Genomic DNA, 22,859 nt, shown 5'->3' on the forward strand with positions numbered 1-22,859 from the left:
GTTCATTCAAAGGAATAATAGATCCGGTACTATAACTTTATTCAACTTATTTTTAAAGATTTTATAAATATTATGTAAGAAAATAATCTTATTATTCCTGATTACAAAAAATACAAAAGGCTTGAATGTTTCTATCCTAGTAAGCTATCCTAAAGTATTCATTACGGCTGCTACGAGTTTGGAGCACAATCTACGTAACACTAATTTTATAACAAAAACTAACAATAATAATTCATGTTTAAAAAATGAAACAATTTTTTTTTTCAGGAGGAAATCGCCAGACTCCCGCCCTCGCTGGCGGGCGGATAATGTTCTAAACAGATGACAATCTTCACAACATTAATTTCAATTCTGACATTAGCTAGCATTCGTTAACTAGATATGTCTTGAAGGATACACGGGTCTAGTAACGTAGGTAGAACATTATTTTATTCGAACCAAGTAGGTATTCACTGGATAGGGTAGAGGAAAAAATTGGTTCCCGTGAGAGTATGAACCTGGCGAAGTCTCACTGGTCTTAAGAACGTCTAAAGAATCTAGTAGATCAGTCGATCGAATGTCGTATCGAGCTGAATGATTGAATTGATCGATGAATTCGTCATACGAACAGAAACAAAAATATTTCAATAATTAAAACTAAAGTTTATCCCCATACGATTAGAAATTGTTGGGAGCCTACACTATTTTCTAGACCAAGGACTACGTGTAGTTGATACGATGATACATTTGAAGTGTATACAAACTTTTTTAGTTCCTCTTTTAAACTGATATAGTATGCAAGGTGTGAAGATAGCGTTCCCGGAGTCGAAACGAGAATAAACTATTAACTGTTTATTTATAAATCTCAGCCTATTTACCATTTAGTCCCACGAGGCCGTGTGCACCAAGCGGCTCATTATTATTTTACATTGCCTGTCAAGATAATTGTTTGAGCCTGATTGTTTAATTTCCATTACTTTAGGTATCGCCCACACTGCAACCTGTCACCTGTCTTCGTTTTCGAGAACAATATGAGTTAGCTGTATTGGTACAAAAATAAATAAATTGTTTGAGTGATAAGATGATACGTGATATCAGATTTTTTTTTAATTATTCAGCTAATACTAGCGGTAGCGTACTCATTTAGTACGTAATTTGGCCATGTTTCCAGTCTTTCTTTCAAATCCATAGCCAATTGAACAATCTATCCTTAGGTATTTACGAGGGGGAACTCCCGGCCCTCGGCTGTCGATCGGTGGAGGCGTGCTGCACATCATCTGGCGTACGCCAAGTGGAAGGAGCGATTGCTGGAGGAGCTTGGCTAAACTTTAATCACCCGCCGGCGCACCATCGAGGTTCTGGTGCCCGTGCTGGAGGCATGGTCAGATCTGCGACACGGCGTGCTCTCCTTCCACCTCATGCAGGTCCTCTCGGGGCATGGCTGCTTCGGGAGGTACCTGTGGAAGGTCTGCAGGAGAGAGCCACATCCAGGTTGCCACCAGTGCGGACATCCGGACGATGACGCTTAGCATACACTCGAAGCGTAGGGAACACTCGCGGCGAGACCACATCGCGGTGCTGGGGAGGAACCTCTCCTTGCGGGCTGTCATCGCCCGCATGCTAGAGGACCAGAATTCGTCCATCAGACCTGATTCGTCGACCAGAAGCCACTCTACCTATTTTTGTCGCAAAGTAGTAAAGCATTCCGGTTACATGGGGGGTACAACTATTATACAATATAATTGGAACCTCAGTCTCACCTCTTAAAGTGGGTGGTGATATTCACAAAGTTACGTCTCTTGATTCCAGTATTAACAGATAAAACCAATGGCTGTTCGCCCATCCATTAAAAAAATATTTAGGTAGTTGGTTTGTTTCAAGCAATTTAAATTTAGTGAGTTTTAAAATTGATCTAGGACCTGTTACCAACCAGTTGGTAACACAGCAAATTAGACACATAGGTACATTTTTTTTACACTTTGAAGGAATCGCGAGGTAAAAAGGTATATGAATTGTTTGAGTTTGTAAATATAGTGCTTCTTAAGGTTTAATGTGTAAAAATGGTGTATAATTCCATTTCATCTCATTCGCCACCTACAATGTTGTATCTCTCATAATTTAATTACATGACACACATAATCAATTTCGTTTCCAAATAAGATCCATTTCATTTGCCATACATCAGACATGGCTTCAGCTTTTGTTTTAAGATTTGGCGCTATGGGCACTATTCCCTTAGTCCACCCAAGAACGAATCAAACAAATAAAAAACTAGGTGCAAACTGCAAACTACAAGAATAAATAAAGGACTTTTGGCGGGAGCGCGAGGAGTAAGTTGTGTGATTTGTTATAATTTGTCTATTTTATTTAGTGTTTCTTCAGGTTTAAATGTGTAGTAACGGTGGCTTAATAACTGTTTCGTACTTGTGAAAGTGCACAATTGTGAGAAAATGAAACAAAACCGCTGGACGTACCTTCTCGGGATCCTCCAAAAAGTCCTTAGTCCACTAAAAAAGTCTCCGTTTTTTTTTAAGGGATTTTATGACCTTTAAACTGAGGCCTTTAAGTCATGTCTTATTTTAATTTATATTCATATTTTTATGAAAAATGATATTATGGACTGAAATCATATGAATATGATTAATTTGAGACATTAATCAACTGGGATGAAATTAAATGAAATGAAATGGGATGAAATATAACTCAGTAAAATGGTTGTCATTTACTAAGATTTTTTCAGTGGACTTTTTGGAGGATCCCGAGAAGTTACGTTACGGCTTTGTTTCATTTTCCCACATTTTTGCACTTTCACAGATATTAAACAGTTAATAAACCACCATTATTACACATTTAAACCCGAAGAAACACTAAATAGACAAAATAAAACAAATCACACAACTTCACTCCTCGCGTTCCCGCCAAAAAGTCAGTCTCAGTAAATGACCACCATTTTACTGAGATTATATTTCATCACATATCATCTCATTTGTAAATTTAATTCGTTTTTAAGCATTTATGCTATGTCGCAATTAGTTTCCTTCATTTTTTATTATTCATAAACTGTAAATAATTAAATCGGCGAATTATAAAAATTTTATTACTTGACGCTGGCTAATGCACAAACTGTGCCGGATTCAAAAAATAAAGAAGAAGAAATACCAAAACATATCATGATGTAAGTACCTACATAAAGTACTTATGAAGCTTGCAACTTCCTGTAATAAAAGAATGCGATTGAGGCATGTTTGTACAGCTTCTTGCCTCACTAGACTCGGTGTCATTGACAATAGTTTGTGTGCTTGTGGCTTTGCTGAGGAGGACTTGAATCACATTTTCTTTGGATGCCTCCGACGTGACTGTTCCTCATCCATAAATTCCCTGATAAGCCTCCGAATTCCCCTTCCCACATTACTTCCTACATTATTAAGTACTATTCATTCTGATTTGTATAACTTGATATCAAGTTTTTTAATTAATAATAATATTAAAATGTGAACAGTTTTAAAATATAATATTCTTTTTATTTATATCCAATCACGATATATGAACTCTTGGGCTTTATCATATATTATTATCTACCCTAATCCTATTACATATTATTATGCTTTTCAAATTTCGAACCTTCCAATTGATTCCTAAATAAAACTGATTTCCTACCTATCTTTTCCAAACTAGTAGTGGCAAATGCACAAACCGTGCGAGCCCCAATAAAAAATAAAAAAGTACCTATGGATGTACATACCTACCTAGTACCGTACCTACATACCGTACTACAAATAACATTTTTATTTCATTGATAGATTGATTGATAATGTTTTGATGTTAATGACAAGATAGTGTTTAAATATCTAATCTAATCCTTGTTGTTATTGTTTAACAAATATATCAGATTATCATCATGGATTTAACTGAAAACATTGCCAACATATCTTTACACGAGTAAGTAAACAGTTATTGTTTTATAACCAACGAATCTATTAAAATAATTTAAGCATTTAATGTTGTAATTATTTGTTGTTTTACGTAAACCAGGGAACAAACAGCGAAGAAACGAAACGATTATATAGATTGGCAAGAATATTTTATGGCTGTTGCTTTTTTGGCGGCAAAACGCAGCAAAGATCCCAAAACGCAAGTCGGCGCATGCATAGTTAATAATGATAATAAAATAGTCGGCATAGGGTAAATATAAATATTATTAGTATTTTAGCAATATCTTGTGATTCATTAAATACGTACCTTTATCAAAAACATCAAAAATAACTTTTACTATATTCGTTTTTGATTAGTCTCGTCTTCAGAGCCTTAATCCTCACTTAAATATAAATTAATTATTATCCCAAAGTTCGTAAAAAAGCAAAAATATTCCATTACATAAATTAAAAAAAAGCATTTTACCATGTTCCAGTTATAATGGAATGCCAATAGGTTGTAATGATGACGACTTTCCCTGGGGAAAGAACACTCCATCACCACTAGATAGCAAATACCTTTATGGTAAGCATTAAACTACTACCTCAATTAAGTTACAAATATTTGAAATCCTTGTAAATTAAGACTTACAATACGCCATCACTATAGAAAGGTACCTTAAACCAAGATACCAATAGACACCTTATACTGGGATAATAATCAGAGATTACTGGCAATCCTCTACAGTGATCCCCTTTGAAAACACAGATCGAAGGACATGTGGTGATGGTATATCAGGCTGATTTAAAATCGTGATGTCCTATGGGATAAGAGGTCCGGTATAATCAAGTGATGTGACTGTGTCAATCTATGAATCCTGGCAGTGGCAGGTACCACCTTTTATAACAAATATATACTTTACAAATGTTCTGAAATGACTTCAGCAATGACGGAAAAACATCTTGTAAAAGATCAAAACTAGAAAAAGTATAATTTGTGGAAATACTGGTGGTAAGTTGATTTGTAAACCTGCCTATTTCTGTGGTGTAGCAGGAATGCATTTCTAGCTAGAAGAGTGTAGTAATCATTCTTCTGAAACAATGAAGACTTAGAATTATGTCTCAAGATGAGTGATGGCATTTACCAGTAACCACTTAACATCAGTTGGAGGCAATGACAATTTTAGGTTCATTTTTTTGGTAGCATTAATTCAATTAAATATATGAACAAAAACCTAAATTTTGTATTCAAAATCCATTTTTAGTATGTCATGCAGAAATGAATGCAATATTGAATAAAAACTCTGCAGATGTCAAAGACTGCACAATCTATGTAGGATTGTTTCCATGTAACGAATGTGCAAAAATGATCATACAGTCTGGTATTAAAAAGGTGGTATATTTATCAGACAAAAATGCACATAGGCCTGAGTACATTGCATCAAAGAAGATGTTTAATGCTTCCAATATAATATATAAGTGAGTATAAACCTCATATTATATTACTTTAAATATAAAGATTTCTTAAAATAACCATTTCTGTATCTACATTACAAACATCCAGTGAACACTTTTAACAAGATTTTTTTATTGCAGACAATACAAACCAAGGAGAAGTAAAATTGAAATAAATTTCGACATTGACTGGGATTTGGTTAGCCCAACAAAATAGAGGCTGCTTGTAGATCACTATTAAATTAATCAATTAAAAAGTACTTTTAATTACCAAAAATTAATAGAAAATATGTATTCGCAGAATGCTTGTATTTTAATTACCAAATCAGAATTAATGGAGTTAATTCTACCAATTTAGGTGACGTCACTTACTTGAATAAATTATTATCTCAGTGCACACAAAGAACATTATAAACAATCATTTTTCAGAACTGAAAACTCATAATTGTTTTGGTAAAACCCAATTTGTAATGAATATGGAATATATAACATTTAGTGAGATGAATTCATTGAAACTTGTCTTTTATTTTATAATTTCTAAGATTATTTTACTGGGTTTGGAAATATTTTTTTTAGAAAAAAAAACAAACATGTGATTTATAGTTCAGAATGAATAGTCCTAACGTTACAAAAAAAAATACGGTTTATACTGGTTATTTAGTTTGTACATTATATAAATTTATACAGGTATAGTTGCCAGTTTAACAAAAAACAAAAGTAAGTAAAACATGTAGATGAAATAATTATAAGTATAAATTGTAACATTAAAAAGCCACTGTTGTGATATTTCCCCTTTTCTGTTTTCAATAGGAACACATACCTATGTATGAATTTAAGATTTGTGTTGGCACCTGGTCAACATTGGGCCTGCTTTATAGCCATACCAGTTTTCCTTAGTTATCTGTTCTCATGATTGCCCTGTCAGCCTAAAAAGTAAAGTCCTCCACTCACCATGCTACTGAAAAATTATCCATTTCCTTTTTTAGGCTCCTAGCCACTGCTAGTTATGTTTATGGGCAAAGAGAGCTAGAACAACTGCTGAAACATACTTTCAAGATCTCCTGGCAATGTAGGGCTCTAGTCACATTTTAAGTCTACTAACTGGGAGAAGACCTAGAAGTTACCAGTGTTAGCGGAGTGTACCTTAATTTCATTAATAATCCTTACTTGTTAAATGTGACAATTTCAAGTAATAAAATTAAAACGAAAATCATAATTTTATAAAATAAAATTTTATTTATGTACAAGATGATGCGGGGGTACAAATTACTCCATTAACAAAACTCGAGTAGGACATGTAGTAAGGCATTTGTTTTATTGTATTGTAATAAAATATATGATCATAAGTTGTGATTTAATGGGGTCATTTGACACCTCTAATGGACATTAAATAGAAATCAATATTTTTCAGCCATTTCATTTATAAAAAAATTCATGAGATAAAATCATGACCCCAATAAAAATATTTCTTATCCGAGACTATTTTGTCATGTAGCATTCTCATTTCTGGAGTATCATTATAATTATTGTCAAACTTTACACATATCTACAGAAATAAACGAAAGTATAACGCTACAGTTGAGTGATTTTAATTTATATTCGAACGTTTTTTTATTAAAGTTTTACATAGTAAATTGACTCCTGAATTCATGTTTTAAACTAAAAAACATTAAATAAAGTTCTGCCAAAAGTATATATTTAAATAGGCATACAAGACTGGAGGGTCTGAGTATAAATCGAAATTTTCAATGACAACTTAAAAGTATTATTTACAAAGTCTGCCTAGACTGAGAGTAAAGTGGCAATGAGTAATGCTGTATTTCTGTAAAAAAAATTAAATTACCAAATATTAACAATTCGAATTGAACACTTCAGGCCACACTATATATGAAAAGAGATTACTTAACTTTACACAAAATAAATTGTAACATTAATGTTACAGTCAATTATTGCGTTTTATTTATTTATTTGATGATTCAAAACACCCATTTTATTTGTTCTCTTCCAACTGGACTAGAATAAAAAATAAAAAATATGAGAAATCCAATCCCAACTTTGCAATTTAATGTACTCTTTAAATCCAAAATATAAGTTGTTAATGAAATCATACTGTTTGTTATTTTATCTGTTGCATGTTACAAAATGCACACTAGTAATATACGTAAGCATAGGGATAACAAAAAAAAACCACCACGACAGTGCGAAAATAACAATTAAACGTATTAAAACCACACAACATATTTGAGATTGAAAATTTAAAAAGTCTGACACATTAGGGGCACGTTTTATAAATAATTAATACACGTACAAGTCTAAGAACTAAAAAATAAAAGGAACATAACGTAGTCATCATTATTATGTTTTCATTGCGATTTATAATGTTAATTTGAACATCATCGTCTCAAAAACGTCAGTCGTCTTCCAATTATTGATTAAAAAGAAAAAATATAACCTCAATACACAAACCGTAAACCTTAATTAGTTTTTGGAAATACAGTAAAAGCCCCTAATTCGCGGACCCGGCATTTGCGTTTTCATTATCTGCGGATTAAAAAGCGCTTTTAGGCAAATATAAGATTCTTATAAGAATTATTTCTACCGATTCTACAGATTTCACATTGAAAAAAAAAATTCCAATAAGTTGGTATCCAACCGAATATCCTATAAACGCAGCTTCAAAGGTATAAAAAAAAATACATGTGTGCAATTCACACGTGGTAGAAGTGAAACCTTCCAAAATTAAAATACAATTATCCTAAACGTCTTAAAATTTTGTCATTAGTAAATAATTGTAAGGTAGCGCCCTCTGTGAATTGATATTTTAATTTCACGTATAATCCTAAATTAAAATTCACTACAAGAGCTTTCATACACACGTTAGTATTAAAAAAATCTCACAGCTGGCGCTGTATTAAATAGTATGTATATTTCTGTCTCATTCTTTTGTATTTGTGTCTCTTACCTGTCGTTTTTTCCGTTGCATCCGGTTTGAAATCACAACGATTCTAAAGAAGTTTTCACTTCAAAAAGTAAAATAGACTTTATTACAACTACGCCTAAAGTAAATTTAAACATGATATACTTTAGGCGTAGTTGTAATTATTTTTTTATAAGTACTTTTTACGACGCGTTTGTCACGTAGGAACGTATTCCCTATAATCACATATATGTAAATAACCATTCCAACATATACACCGCGAATAACGAGCTTTTACTGTATTAAAAAGGCGTACTGGCACTTGTTCCGGCTCGAACAATTCAGGCTCACATTTATTTAAATCAGTATTGTTGGGCCAACGAATTGGTGCAATGCACTACTTTATTTTAAAAGTATTGTTGGGCCACCAAGTTGGCGCAATATAGTAGGGGCCTTAACGCAAATTCTGCCGTCTGTCTTAGAATATGACATCAAAGTTACAACACTTTAAAGGCAGGATAGAAAGTCCGTTTTCCGAACTATTGACTCTATAATTAATTAGAATTCAACATAAATACGATTTACAGAAATCGGTTAAGATTACAGACCAACTGCCACGAAGGAGGAACACATTGAAAATCTAACAATGAACAATCAGTGTGCTTAGTGCGAGTTTTTTAACGTGCTCGATAGCGTAAAGGTAACTTAACATATTTGTATGGAATGGGATCGTTTGCGTACGTTTGCCGCTAGGGGCGCTGTTCCAACTGCATACAAAATTGAGTTAACTTTTACGCTATCGAGAACGTTAAGAAACTCGCACTAAACACATTAATGTTTCAATCGAATAAAACAGTATTCACTAATTATTGCTATTTTTATATATCACAAGTGATTTTGTACATCGATCGTGTAAGTCCTTATGCATTGTAGCCGCACCCTACTCTACTAAACAGTCAATTTATTGCTTTCGGTAACTTTTCGACACGATTTTTAAGTCACAACGATGTCTCGTAACTTCGTATCGCGCACTTTCAATAAGAAACAAAATAAATCGCAGCAAATGAACAATGTATATATAAAATTCGAATGAAAAACAAACCGTATCTCGCTTCACCAGTCTTTGTGACATTATTATTGATATGAAAGACCAATCGACCCGAACCAGCGTACTTTTGATACTCCCTAAAGTTAGTAAGACTTAAAATTTCAGTTATAAATACATTTCCTTGATTGAGAAATTTACTAACAATATATCGAATCGTCAAATGAAATTCTCATCTTCTGATTAAACCTAACATTACTCTTCTAAAAGAAAATTTGTTTTATCTATAATTTAAATAAGATAAACGATAACGCGAAAAATATATAGTTAACAAAAGAGTAACATTAGATTCGTGCGTATTGGCCAATAGCCAAATTCGAAGATCGAAATATGAAATCAAAGAAAAAATTTTTTTTTTTTATTTAACAATAAACAAAATACAAATTGACCGACTGCGTGTCTGCGCGGCTGTCGCCCGTCACGAGACGGACATACAAACACCCGTTCGGACATTTTCCTTTGATTTCAACCTCGAGCCACTGCCAGACGCAGCCATTAGTTGTTGGCAGTAATTTCTTTAGGCTGTAGCGGTGTAGTCTCTTCCGAATGGTTCTCGCTCGCTTCGGGCGCGGGCGCGGGCTTGAAGGCGATCGCGTACGGGAACCGCGCGCTGCACGCCTCCACGTAGCGCTCAATCACCGCCTCGCATTCACCGAAATCGCCTTCTCTGAGGCTCTCTAAAACGTCTGCGCAACTCTGAAAACATTTATATTCGTTACAAATTAAATGAGAAAATCCTTCGTCCGCGCAATTTTCGTAAAAAGGGCTACAAAGTTTTTGCTTCACGTATATAAATTAGGGCATCGGTCCGGCACGAGCGTCGAGCGGTCGTATCGTACCTGTATAGTGACGTCCGGGTAGTCGAGCGAGGTGACGAGGCGCAGCGCCTGCTCCGTGCGGTCGGGCACGAGCCGCCGCAGCGCGCGCGCCGCCCACAGCGCCGCCGCGTGCCGCGCCGCGCCCGACACGCTCTGCTCCGCGATCTGCAGCGCGCTGCGTCCCAACACCATCTACAGACATCGACACGATCATATCACCTCGTTGTACACATTTGTGCGCATTATTTTAAAGGCAAAATACAAACAACATTCAAAAACACATTGTAAAAATAGTGTCTATATCGGGTATGACCAGTGATGCATTTGCGTCTAGGCCCGTGAAGCTCGGGCCCAGGGCGACATGATTTGAAGGGGCGGTAATATTTTTGAAATGCCAAAATTTAAAAGATGAATGTCAGTCGTTAAGACGGTAATAATAAGGTTAATAACCGATATAAACGTAAAGACTCCTTTGAAAATGAGTACCGAATATTTTATAAAAATATATAAGAGATTTTTTTGTTTTAATTTAAGTTAAATATATTGGAACAATTTAATTAAATTTATTCTAACATTAAGGGTAGCGCGATAAACAGGGACTAGAGCGATATCGAACCTAAATCCATCACTGGTTATGACGTGAAAACTGTGTAATGTGAATTTCTCGCTATCTCGCATACAGGATATTACAACACACAATATAACTCCTTCTATATCAACACTGGCATCGAAAATGTGAGGAACCACGTTGTTGTTTACTGCTAAACCTTTCTTATTTTCCTGTTCAGAAATAGTAATTGCAATTTGCGGTTGGCTATCACTCAAATTGTTCACAAATACTCAAGAAGATATTACCGAACAGCTCATTAAAATTGATTTTAAATCCGTCAATTCATTGTTTTCAAGCATTAGAAACCAGGCTAGGTGAGACCAAACAAATTGAGGATCTATTATGTGATCTAAATTTCGTCGGAGTGAACGAAAAATAAAGAATGAATGATGCTACGAAGCAGTAATGCATTCTTATTTGAAGGATGAGGCATCTGTTATGCTTTATAATTTAGACTTAGATCGCGTTAGTGTCAAGCTGGGTGTGGCGGCATTCACTTTCAATTAAAACAAATAAAAAAACAATCAACGACATTTACATTTATTACTGGTGATAGGACCTCTTGTGAGTCCGCGCGGGTGGGTACCACCACCCTGCCTATTTCTGCCGTGAAGCAGTAATGCGTTTCGGTTTGAAGGGTGGGGTAGCCGTCGTTACTATACTTGAGAGCTTAGAACTTGTATCTCAAAGGTGGGTGGCGCATTTACGTTGTGGATGTCTATGGGCTCCAGTAACCACTTAACATCAGGTGGGCTGTGAGCTCGTCCACCCATCTAAGCAAAAAAAAAATACAAAAAAAAAAAAAATACAAGAACTTCAACGCTATCTATTCAATATAATGTACAAATGTAGATGAAAAAACAAGATGATGGGATTATCTCAAGCAATTCCTTACTGCACTCCCTATGGAACATACGATACAAAACACAGATATAACCAAAATCCCCCTGTAGATCCAGAGGTTCCAAACGATATACATTTTGTGTCCGGCTTTGTTGCCCAAGTCGGTGTGTAGCGTTGACCACACTTAGTCGAACCCGACTCCCTATCAAGATAAATGAAAGAGTTTTTTTTTGTAACAAGCACTAACCGGTTGGGTCTCAGTCTTAAGAACGGCCGCAACGTTCGGATGCAGCCCGGAAAGCGATTCCTCCAGCCACCGTTGGAAACGAACCAGACAGTCCACCAGCTCAGGATTATCGCTGTCCAATCTCCACGCTCTCTTTATACACTGCAGCATCAGTAGGGGCTTTTCTGCGAAACCAAATTCAACATTTTAATACTATCTTAATATGCCTACTTTTGGGTTTTGACGTTTGTGAGGTCTATCGGGTAATATACAGTGGAAATGGATTTTTTCATGTGACGTATCTGTTAATATTGTTGATTCCTGCAAAACAGAAGGTTGTGTAGTGAAGAAATTGATTGCTTTAAATGCTTCGGTTGTCTTATTTAAAATATGTTGAAATTCATTTACAAAAGCAGACCTTAAGTAAGGGTTCCACGTTTTTATTTCAAAGAAATAAGATACATTTGTATACAGGATGTTACAAAAGCAGACATTCTTGCCTGAGATTCGTTGCTGATTTCTTACAAAATAACAAGAAATCAATTCAAGTAATGACACAAAATATCAGCTAAGACACCCTAAGGTATACTCGTTTCGAGCGACAAGGCAATGCCGATGTTCAAATATCTCAAGCCGGTACCAATCTTCCAATAAAACACGTATTTAGCACACGTGCGAAAGACTTCCACGATGAAGGAATATAATATCGTGTAAGTCAAGTAAAATGAAACCCGCAAAATTATAATTTGCGTAATTACTGGTGGTAGGACCTCTTGAGAGTCCGCGCGGGTAGGTACCATCACCCTGTTTATTTCTGCCGTGAAGCAGTAATGCGTTTCGGTTTTAAGGGTGGGGCAGCCGTTGTAACTATACCTGAGACCTTAGAACTTATGTCTCAAGGTGGGTGGCGCATTTACGTTGTAGATGTCTATGGGCTTCAGTAACTACTTAACATCAGGTGGGCTGTGAGCTCGACCACCCATCTAAGAAAAAAAAAGGAAAATCAAACCCGCAAAACTAATAATTTGCGTAGGAATTACAGATGGTTCGAGGTGCTTTGTGAGCCCGCACGGGTGCACACCACGGCTCTGCTTATTTCTGCTACGAAGCAATAATTCGTTCTTATTTGAAGGACGAGGCAGCCGTTATACTATGTAATTGCGACATTTGAGATTGAGGTGGTAGGACCTCTTGTGACCCCGCACGGGAAGTATACCACAACCCTAACTATTTCGGCCGTGAAGCAGTAATGCGTTTCAGTTTGAAGGGTGTGGTAGCTTTTTGTACTGTAAAAACTGAGACCTTAGAACTCATATCTCAAGGTGGGTGGTGGCATTTACATTGTACATGTCTATGGGCTCCAGTAACCACTAAACACCAGGTGGGCCGTGAGCTCTTCGACCCATCTAAGCAATACAAAAAGTAGCAAACAATTTATAAATATTTAAGTTTATCTTAGAAAATGAATATGGCTTTTTTATCTATTGTTTAAGAACAGTTATATATGTTTCAACTTCGAAACCATTGTCATTAAAATATTTATATACATTTTTTTTAAATGGATTTTAAATAAACCATTAATATACCTTTTCTAAAGTAAATTTCGAAGGCCATTAGGTGTGTCTCTATCCTGTCCGCCGCGAGTATCCTCAGAGGCTGCAAGAATTTCAATGCTTGTTCTAATGGATCTTCTACCTAGAACAAAAAATAATATTGCATTAGTATTTCGCAAAAATCGTCTTTGAAAACGCTTATAATAATATATTTAATGGGATACCAGCGAATAATAGCTGCGTAGTTAAGACTATAAATTTAACAATTCCTCTTGGAATTAATTGAATTTTAGTTTTAAATCCAACCGACGTTATAACGGGTCTTTGGCGTTGACCGTCCAAATTCATTTATATTATTTTTATATTAAAAAAAAGAAAGCAAATACCCAATTCGTTTTCGAGTACACAGTACACAATATCGATAATACGAATGATTCAATCGATAATAAACGAAATTTCTTTATAAACATTCCTCGACTTAATTCATAATTAGAAACAAACCTTGAAGGAGTGTAAATACGTTTTCATTTCATTCGTACCTATTTTCATTACGTAGCGGGCGGTTGTGATTCTATATATAGAAGTTGAAGGTTTTATTGTTATTTGACCTATTGTCCTATAGCTCGACACCGTTAGGTTGACAGTTAGTTCCTTAAACAGGAAGTCTTGTTTAGGAAGTAAAACCATATTCATTATAATGCATGCTTACTTAGAGGTCTATCTATAATTAACTATCTCTTATTTTTTAATTATAAAGCAGTGTTCTAATGTCGAATAGAAATTGTTACTAAATTGTTTTTTTACTAAGTATTAAAACCTTAAAACATGCATGAATAATAAACATAATTTTCTTTGAATAAACTTGGGTTTTCCTTTGAATATATTTCACACATATTACCAGTATTCACCGTTAGATGGCTGTACTTGTAATGAACAAAACCTTCATTAAAAACTACATTAAATTCGTTGCAAACTCCTTTGTCTTACAACTATTTAATAAAGAGGTAAATTTTTTTTTCTTCTTCTTTTTGGCTTTTACATATTCATGTATTTAGCCAAAGAGGTAATTTACTTTTTATCATATTTATTACGGGATACAATGAATAAATATGCAAGTTAATCTTCTTTTGTACAATTATGGCAGTTCGTGTTACGAACCAGTTCCGGTTCGAGAGTTACTTACTGTGGCCGTTTTCCTTTCGTTCCTGTGGCCGAATTACCAAATTCGACCTCCAAACATCTCGTTCCTGTTGTGGGCCTATTACAAGAGCTTATCACTTGCGTCCACTCTCCTCCTCCTTGAGTTGTTCTCATCATTACTGAGTGTCGTGACATCGCTGCATCAATCACTCTTATACGATTGTTTTCCATCTGCTTCGATGCTTAGCCACGTGGAGGGCATCGTGGAGCTTGATGTCCAGACAAGATCGAATTTGGTCCGATCGTGCGACTGCGTCCTCTGGGACGTTTGCCCTCTATCTTGCACGTCACCATCAACTGCTCAAGGTTCTGACCCTTATTTCGAGCCATATACGAATGCTTATTTTGGAGAGTCTAGTTTTAACATTAAGCTCCTTTATAATTGACACATTGGTGCGAAAGGCAGTCCATGGAGTCCCGCACCCACATACAGATTACACGATTTAGTTCTATAGTTAATGCACGACTTATTCTTTGCGCCGTGTGTCTGGTTGTAGTATTGACCGCGGGAACCCCCCTACTCTGATCGGTTCTGACCCCGGACGGAGATCGGACGTCGGGTGTAAGAGTGCAGGGGAGTCGTTTAGTGCGGTAGGGCGCTAAAATTCCTTGCCGCGGCCCACTCCCAACACCTTGCAGATCGTCAAGTCCCCTAGGCGCGAGGACATCGTAAGAGGTTGGCAACCGACACGAAAAAAAAACCAAAAAAACCGACTTACTCTCGCTAGTTTCTCGGGTATCAGTTCGTCGAGTTGCGGCGCTTCGGGGTCGCCTTGTTCCTGCTGTTGCCGCGCTTTATGGTGCTGCTCCCGTTTTACCTGAAAACGTTTAATGTTGAACAGAAACAGAACAGCTTTTCGATCAAAAACAATGGTTCTTCGACGATCAGGCGTTAACGTGTTTTCGTGGTTTATTTCAGGCAAGTCTCAAATGTGAATTATGCGTATGTAACGAGGCTTGTGGAGAGTACTAAGCGGTAGGCAGCGGCTTGGCTCTGCCCCTGGCATTGATGACGTCCATGGGCGACGGTAACCACTCACCATCCCATCAGTTGGGCCGTGTGCTTCGTCTGCCTACAAGAGCAATAAAACAAAAAAAAACAAAAAAAGCGTTGCTAAGTATCTTGACTCTTGAGCCACAATGACGATAATATTTCAAAAAAACAACAAGTAAGTGCATTTAATATTCAACTCAATTTATTGATTCGAAGTGTTGAATAAGACGAAAGAACATTTGCATTATATTATAATCGATTTTTACGATACAATAATAATACATTACTAGTCAGTGGGTAGCATGCATATTGATATCTGCAAATTACGGTTACAACTAAACATTAGGTAGGCGTTAATCCACGTGTCAATTAATAGTTTTCGCGGCTTGGAGCATCTAAACAAGCAATCGAGTGGTACAATCAAAATTCACGAACGATTCATAGCGCATTAGTATTGTACATTGTCATTACTAATGCGCTCTATGAATATCCTAAAAGCCACCCGTATCAGTGACTAATTTTACAAATACTTTAATAGATTTTTTTTATTGCTTCGGTGGATGGGCGAGCTCACTGGTTACCGGAGCCCATAGACATCTACAACGTAAATGCCGCCACCCACCTTGAGACATGAGTTCTAAGTCTCAGCTTTTACAGTATAACGACTGCCCCGCCCTTCAGACCGAAACGCATTACTGCTTCACGGCAGAAATAGGCAGGGTGATGGTACCTACCCGTGCGGATTCATAAGACGTCTTACCACCAATAAATGAAGACAATGAAATGGTAATATTGTTAAAAAGCAATATTAACATTTATTGATTTTTATATCAGTTCAAGCCGATAGTGTTGTAAAAATACAACCGATTATTAAGAAATTGTCGGCCGTGAATACTCGAATAGGGATTAATTAAACAATATGCTATTAATTACCTGTACTTGTGCCGCCAGAGCGCTTTCTTGCTCTGCTTTACGCTGGGCTTTCCTTTGTTTATTTCTAAGCTTTTTTAATTCTGAAGGCGCTAGGTTTTCTGTGAACAAAGATAAAATATATTGTTTAATGCCACGTATATTTAAACATATATCTCGGGCTACTTAGTAGCCGTATTATTTTTTATTATATTATATTCATTCTTATTTTTAAATGCTCTAGAAACAAGCCGGTTTAGTCGTTGTCTCATTTTTACATTGCTGCGATTCCAACTAATTATTTCTGGCTAATACAAGCGAACTATCTTCTCGTAACCGTCCAATGCAAAACAGTTCAGACAAAAAGAAAACCAGTTTTAAACGACGAAGCTATCAGAGTATTTGACTAACAAAAACAAGACATAATTCAACGGCGTAACGAGTTAAAAGTTATTTTTACGAAATCACACGTACGGCACGTAAGAGCGATCGATATTTTGTTCGGATGGCTGCTGTCAACGACCAATTACAACTAATTGGTTGAGTTATGTCGTCGACGTTACGTAAAGCATACGAGAACACGCTTAAACTCGATTACAAGCAACCCAATATAACGATTATCTTTTACGATCATAATGTTGTTGTTACAAACTTTTTTTAGTTCCCATGTTCACAAAGGTCAAAAACGTTTACTTGACATACAGACAGATAAAATTTCTAAACTTAAAACTACACTGCAATTAGTTAATCAGCGGCAGACGCACAAATATTTTTTATTCAACCAATTTCTGATGTGTCCAAAAGGTACAATAACTTTTTTCTTGTGTAATATAAAAATTTGGATAATAAGCTAGTCAGTCAAAATATCTAATGTAGCATATCGGTTAAGTAACGTCAAATTGCCCGTTAAACTCAAGGGTTTGATCTATAAGACCGTAATGAGGCCTGTTCTTATGTATGGCAACGAAATATGGGACCATTCAAGTTGCTGAAATGAAGGTGCTGAAGTGGATGTGCGGCGTGACCAGGCTTGATAAAATCCGCAACGAGTGCGTGGAAGCCTCGGTGTACAGGACATCGCCAACAAGATGCAGGAGAGTAGGCTGAGATGGTATGGTCACGTAAAAAGAATCCACCTGACTACTTCGAAGATTTGGCACTACTGCTCGATCTCCCCGGTCGGAGACCTAGAGGTAGACCCAAGACGAGGTGGAAGGATACGAAGAAAGACAAAAGGGAATGCAATGTTTCTGACGAGGATGTCGCAAGCAAAGCGAAGTAGAGCAGTAAAGTAAGGAAAGATAGCTGACCCCACCACCATATGGGTTAAATAGCTGGGAACAGAATAAATTTTAAATGCCGGTTGAAAAACAGTTGCCGTTCATGAATGTAATATATTAAACCATTGGTCTATGTTATCGTATACGACGAGACCCGGAACCGATTCATTCCCATTCTCTGAGTCTAAATTAGCTAATTGAAGGTTATTACTCTGGAATATTGTGCTTGATCTAATTTCATATACGTATGTTTCCAATATCATAATCGCTAGAGAAAACTTTTGGTCAGGCTAAGCTGTCAATTGTGGAGAGCTTGTTTGTTAATTATGTAATTTCAAACGTTTGAATTTCACGTCAAGTGTCAAGAAACTATCCGCACACACAATCTCATCGTTTGCGAGAGCTATCTAAAGAGTGTAATCATATGAATTTGTTCTTAAATTTTTGGATACGTCACACTGGAGAATTTTGCGTAGCATTTACGTGGAAAAATTTATACTTAATTGCTTAAAGTTCGTGTCAATTAATGACACTAAGTAAGATTGTCGATGCGTGAAGTTTTAACCTAATAATTATATTAAAAAGTTTTTCAGATGCGAGTAAACGAGAATAGGATAAACAAAATTTAGCTATTCCGTGGGCAAGCGTAACTAAGCGTTCTATAACATCGCTAGAGTTATTATTATCAATTTTTTTAACGAAAATACGGAAATGATGACATCTCGTAGCACTTCTTTTGTAATTGAGCCCTTCATTCAAACGACAACCTTTGTATAAGTATACATTAACAATAACTAAAGTTGGCATTTTTTTAAACTAGACGACCAAGTTAGTTTACTTAGTATTACAAAAAAGAAACATTAAAATGAAAATTATATATTTTTCTTAGAAATAAAAAAATATTCAGCCGCATTTAAATACAGGTCTCGACTAACGATGGTGAATTCCACGACCATGAAAGTAACACATTTCAAGGCTTTTCGATAGGTATTTTCTTCATAAAGAATTCGTGACTGGGTACAGTTTGACTTAAACAATACCACAGAGCTTGTAAATATAAAATAATAATAATAAATAGACTACATCGAACATTTAAGCAGCAGGGGTGTCACTGACAGAACCAAAATAGAACCATTTGGAATATCAATCATTTGATGTAGAATTCCGTTTATTTTTCAATAGTCACGATGACAACATCGGAGATAAAAGGTAAAATTCTGAGCACTTAGCAATACTACACTAGTAATGGAAAATTAGTGAATGGACCTGACGTCGTGCAGCCCTGGAGCGATGGGCGTTTAAGCGCAGGACTTGCCGTGTTGTAATGTCGCAACTAAGGTTGCGAAACTGTCTCAATATTGGTCAGTGACCTTAATGGTCTCGCCATTGTGTCTCGTATTCAATGGGACTTGGACTACGGTGTAATCACCAAACTAGTTGTATTGAATTCATTTTCAGCAATGCCCTTGACTTTCGCTTTATTAGTGTCATTAGAGTTATTGTCGAGTTAAGTTGTGAGAACAACACTTAAATTATTGAAAACCTCATCTTATTATAGAATACGATATATTTATAATGTAATATTTTCTGTATTATTTTATATATTTTATTTTATTTTGAAGGGTGGGGCAGCCGTTGTAACTATACTGAGATCTTAGAACTTATATCTCAAGGTGGGTGGCGCATTTACGTTGTAGATGTCCATGGGCTCCAGTAACCACTTTACACCAGGTGGGCTGTGAGCTCGTCCACCCATCTAATTTTATTCGTCAAAATAACGACTTCTATGATAAACATAACCTGTTCATGTAATGTTTCACAGACGACATACGGGTCATCATTTATTAGAACTATACATCATGTAGTACGTATATTAGTCAAGGAGTCTGCAAGTTTCATAAAACAAAGCGTCATGTATAAATTCTGTCTGTCTCGTATTTTACGTAATGGTATTGTGCCTAATCCGTCTAGGACACGTCGTACACATAAATTGCTGCTCTAATTCACTCGAGTTTCGTAAAACTAATGAAACAACGACCGTGGAAACGCCGCGCCGGGGTCGGTGAGGTCATTTTTATAATTAAAACCAAAAATGGGCAGCGCCGTTTGAAATTCAGCCCGTGTAATGTTAGTAACGCCTTGATAACTTTATTTAGGCTTTTAGATAAGTGCGAGACTGACATACGCATAGACTTACATAAATGTTTTCTTTGTTTCTAGCTGAATTCAAAGCAAAATCAAATATGAAAGTTATTGCTTTTTTTTTTTTTTTAATAATTCGTGCCTAAAGTCGTTGTTCAAATCCTACAGACATGTATCTATTGTTTACATATATACGTTTTCAACGTGTATACAAATTTTAAAATATGCCTAATTATTGATGATAGCCTCCCCCGTACGGCCGTGTACCACAATATTGCCTATTTCAACCGCTTAGCCTTTTTGTTTCCGCCTGAAGAGTGGAAGATAATTTATTAAAACTACGATCTGATCTCTAATGATAGGCTAAGAGTGGTCCGTGCGGCCTCACGACACATTTTCTCCTTCCATTTGCTCCTTTCCATCTTGGGCACCATATATAAAATATTTGAAATATGTTTAAGACAAAGAAATGTGCGGGAGAATAACTAACAATCAATACAGGATTTACCTTAAGTGCTGTCCCGTGGAACCGTGAAAAATACCGGCCCAATTACCTCAACATAAATTGTGTAAAAAGCCCATACATTACTTTATTTAAAAAAATAAAAACTTAATTTATACTGTTAAGCCAACACTTTGTATGCGAGAGTAACGCATTAATGCATATCCCGGAGATTCGCGCTTAAGATGCCTATATTTATTGTACTTCTTCTTATTTATTAATATTCTCATTGTGATAACGTTTCTCAAACTTTTTCGGTAACACATAAAACTCTTTCTCGCACTTCAAATTTTGCCGCCCTTGAAAAATATACATAAGTTCTGCTCACACCACAAATTTAGCTGCTCTTGATCACCGCTCTGATCACTAGCCCCTAGTGTTACTAGTCCAACACGTCGCACAATCACATACTACTATCCTTTGTATAATAACCGGACAAAACATAAAATTTGCTGCCCACAAAATAGCTATATAGTCATGTATAGAAAATTATAATTGCTATAATTTAGTACCAAAGCAAGTTTAAATCATATTCCAAATTATCTTAAAAATTAAATGGCTAATGGCTTATTTAAATTACCTGTGCGATTCCAAATATAAGGCCGTCTTAACATTCGTTTTGTCACAGTTTTTTTTTTAATTATTAATATTATAATAATATGTTGATTACGATCCACACACATTAATCCACAGTTAAAAAGATCCGATGATTCAATTAACAAGCCACAACAAAAACAATCAATTTTATCGAGACTACAGGACGTCTTAACGTTACACCATTGAACAAATTTACCATATTTGAATATATATATATTTTTTTTTTGGTAAAAATATAATTACATATATTTTATTTTGTTTAACAACGCACGTAGTCTAGATACATTGTGCGTATCGCTCAAGTGAGACGAGTGAAATCATTAACTTCAAAACTGGACAGTACTCAGGATTGTCAGTATGCTGGCAATATAGACTTATGGACTTATTGTTGTCTGAAATAAAATAAATTATTCATTCATTCATTCATAGCAATAGTCAGATGGCCTCAGCTACACAATTGTTATGTTTGCCGCACTACTAAAGCCAATAAAAAACAAAAAAATTCAAAAACCAGAGCAACACGATTTTTCAGCACTATATTTGGATTCTGAGGAAAAATTCGACGAGTTAGTTACTAGTCGCTCTAGCTGCGTTGGGGTCGGTTACAAACTTTCCTGATTCACTATCAGACAGTTCGATGGTACCATATTCTACACTCGCATAAAGAAATCGCCACACAATCGCCAAATTTCATTTAAAATAACAAAGAGGTGAAATAATCCATTATATTCATACAACCGAACGTAATAAAAAGGAAACAAAAAATATTAGTATCCAACCTTTTATTTTCGATACGTCTATTTACATATACACCTATATATACAAATATGACAATAAATTCACTTATAAAATATTGTTAGGTAGGTTTTGTTTTTAATACGCTTTTATTAGCTTCAGACGTATGTATGTTTGTAACGGAAACTTTGAACATGATTTTCACTCCCTTCAAAACGTCGGATCAACTCGAAATTTGGTATACTTATTTATATACAACGTTCTAAAAACACTAACGGTGTAACAGAAGGAAGCTCTCCTAAAAGCTCGTTCGTTGCGCATCGCAAGCCGTGTCTAAATAAATCTTCCGTTACATAATTCGGCGCAATTGTTGCGACGATTAGGGCCAGCAGCAGTCGTGCCGTCATTATTGACACATTGCATTAATTATTTCGTTAACGAACGCTCAGTCAAATTCAATCGTTGCTTTTGGCAAGTGTTGGTTGTTCATCTTTTGTTGCAAAATTACGATATTAAGATCTTTTACTGGTGGTAGGACCTCTTGTGAGTCCGCGCGGGTGGGTACCACCACCCTGCCTATTTCTGCCGTGAAGCAGTAATGCGTTTCGGTTTGAAGGGTGGGGCAGCTGTTGTAACTATACTTGAGATCTTAGAACTTGTATCTCAAGGTGAGTGGCGCATTTACGTTGTGGATGTCTATGGGCTCCAGTAACCACTTAACACCAGGTGGGCTGTGAGCTCGTCCCATCTAAGCAATAAAAAAAAAAAAAATTCATTATTTGTTAATTACACCTATATTCGCGTCGTTTTGAATGTTATCGATTTCCTTTAATCTTTTGTGTTATACACAGTAAATGATTTATGTAATATTTTGATGATTTATGCATATTTAGTTGATCAACATTTTATCAAATACGATAAATCTTTAAAATGTTTAATTAACATTTAAAAGAATGACATCTTCATTATGTGGATGCATAATTTGCGTTTAAAAATATTCCAGTAGTAGTCAGTTATTAATTAATATCGAATATAGCCCTGACATCTAAATGAATATATAAAACCTATTAAAACAATATATGT

The 22,859-nt window shown here is 35.8% G+C and overlaps 2 protein-coding genes across 2 annotated transcripts in view; one reads left to right on the plus strand and one right to left on the minus strand.

Moving 5' to 3' along the window:
* The first annotated feature begins 3,807 nt into the window (after positions 1-3,807).
* LOC733096 (DCMP deaminase) lies at positions 3,808-5,768 on the plus strand. Its single transcript, NM_001047043.1, is given in 5 exon segments — positions 3,808-3,918; positions 4,012-4,161; positions 4,388-4,476; positions 5,156-5,369; positions 5,487-5,768. Coding segments are annotated over 5 exon segments (570 nt in total). The 5' UTR covers positions 3,808-3,877; the 3' UTR covers positions 5,563-5,768.
* A 790-nt stretch (positions 5,769-6,558) lies between these two features.
* Positions 6,559-22,859, minus strand: part of LOC101738328 (N-alpha-acetyltransferase 15, NatA auxiliary subunit) — a 113,543-nt gene continuing 97,242 nt past the window's right edge. The window contains exons 11-16 of the mRNA XM_004922583.5: positions 16,545-16,642; positions 15,337-15,435; positions 13,451-13,559; positions 11,886-12,049; positions 10,207-10,377; positions 6,559-10,063 (exon numbers count right to left, since the gene is read on the minus strand). Of these exons, the coding sequence (XP_004922640.1) occupies positions 9,863-10,063; positions 10,207-10,377; positions 11,886-12,049; positions 13,451-13,559; positions 15,337-15,435; positions 16,545-16,642 (842 nt within the window). The 3' untranslated portion in view covers positions 6,559-9,862. The remainder of the gene's footprint in view (positions 10,064-10,206; positions 10,378-11,885; positions 12,050-13,450; positions 13,560-15,336; positions 15,436-16,544; positions 16,643-22,859) is intronic.

This window comes from Bombyx mori, chromosome 14 (genome assembly GCF_030269925.1).
Source record: "Bombyx mori chromosome 14, ASM3026992v2".
Lineage (NCBI taxonomy): Eukaryota > Metazoa > Arthropoda > Insecta > Lepidoptera > Bombycidae > Bombyx > Bombyx mori.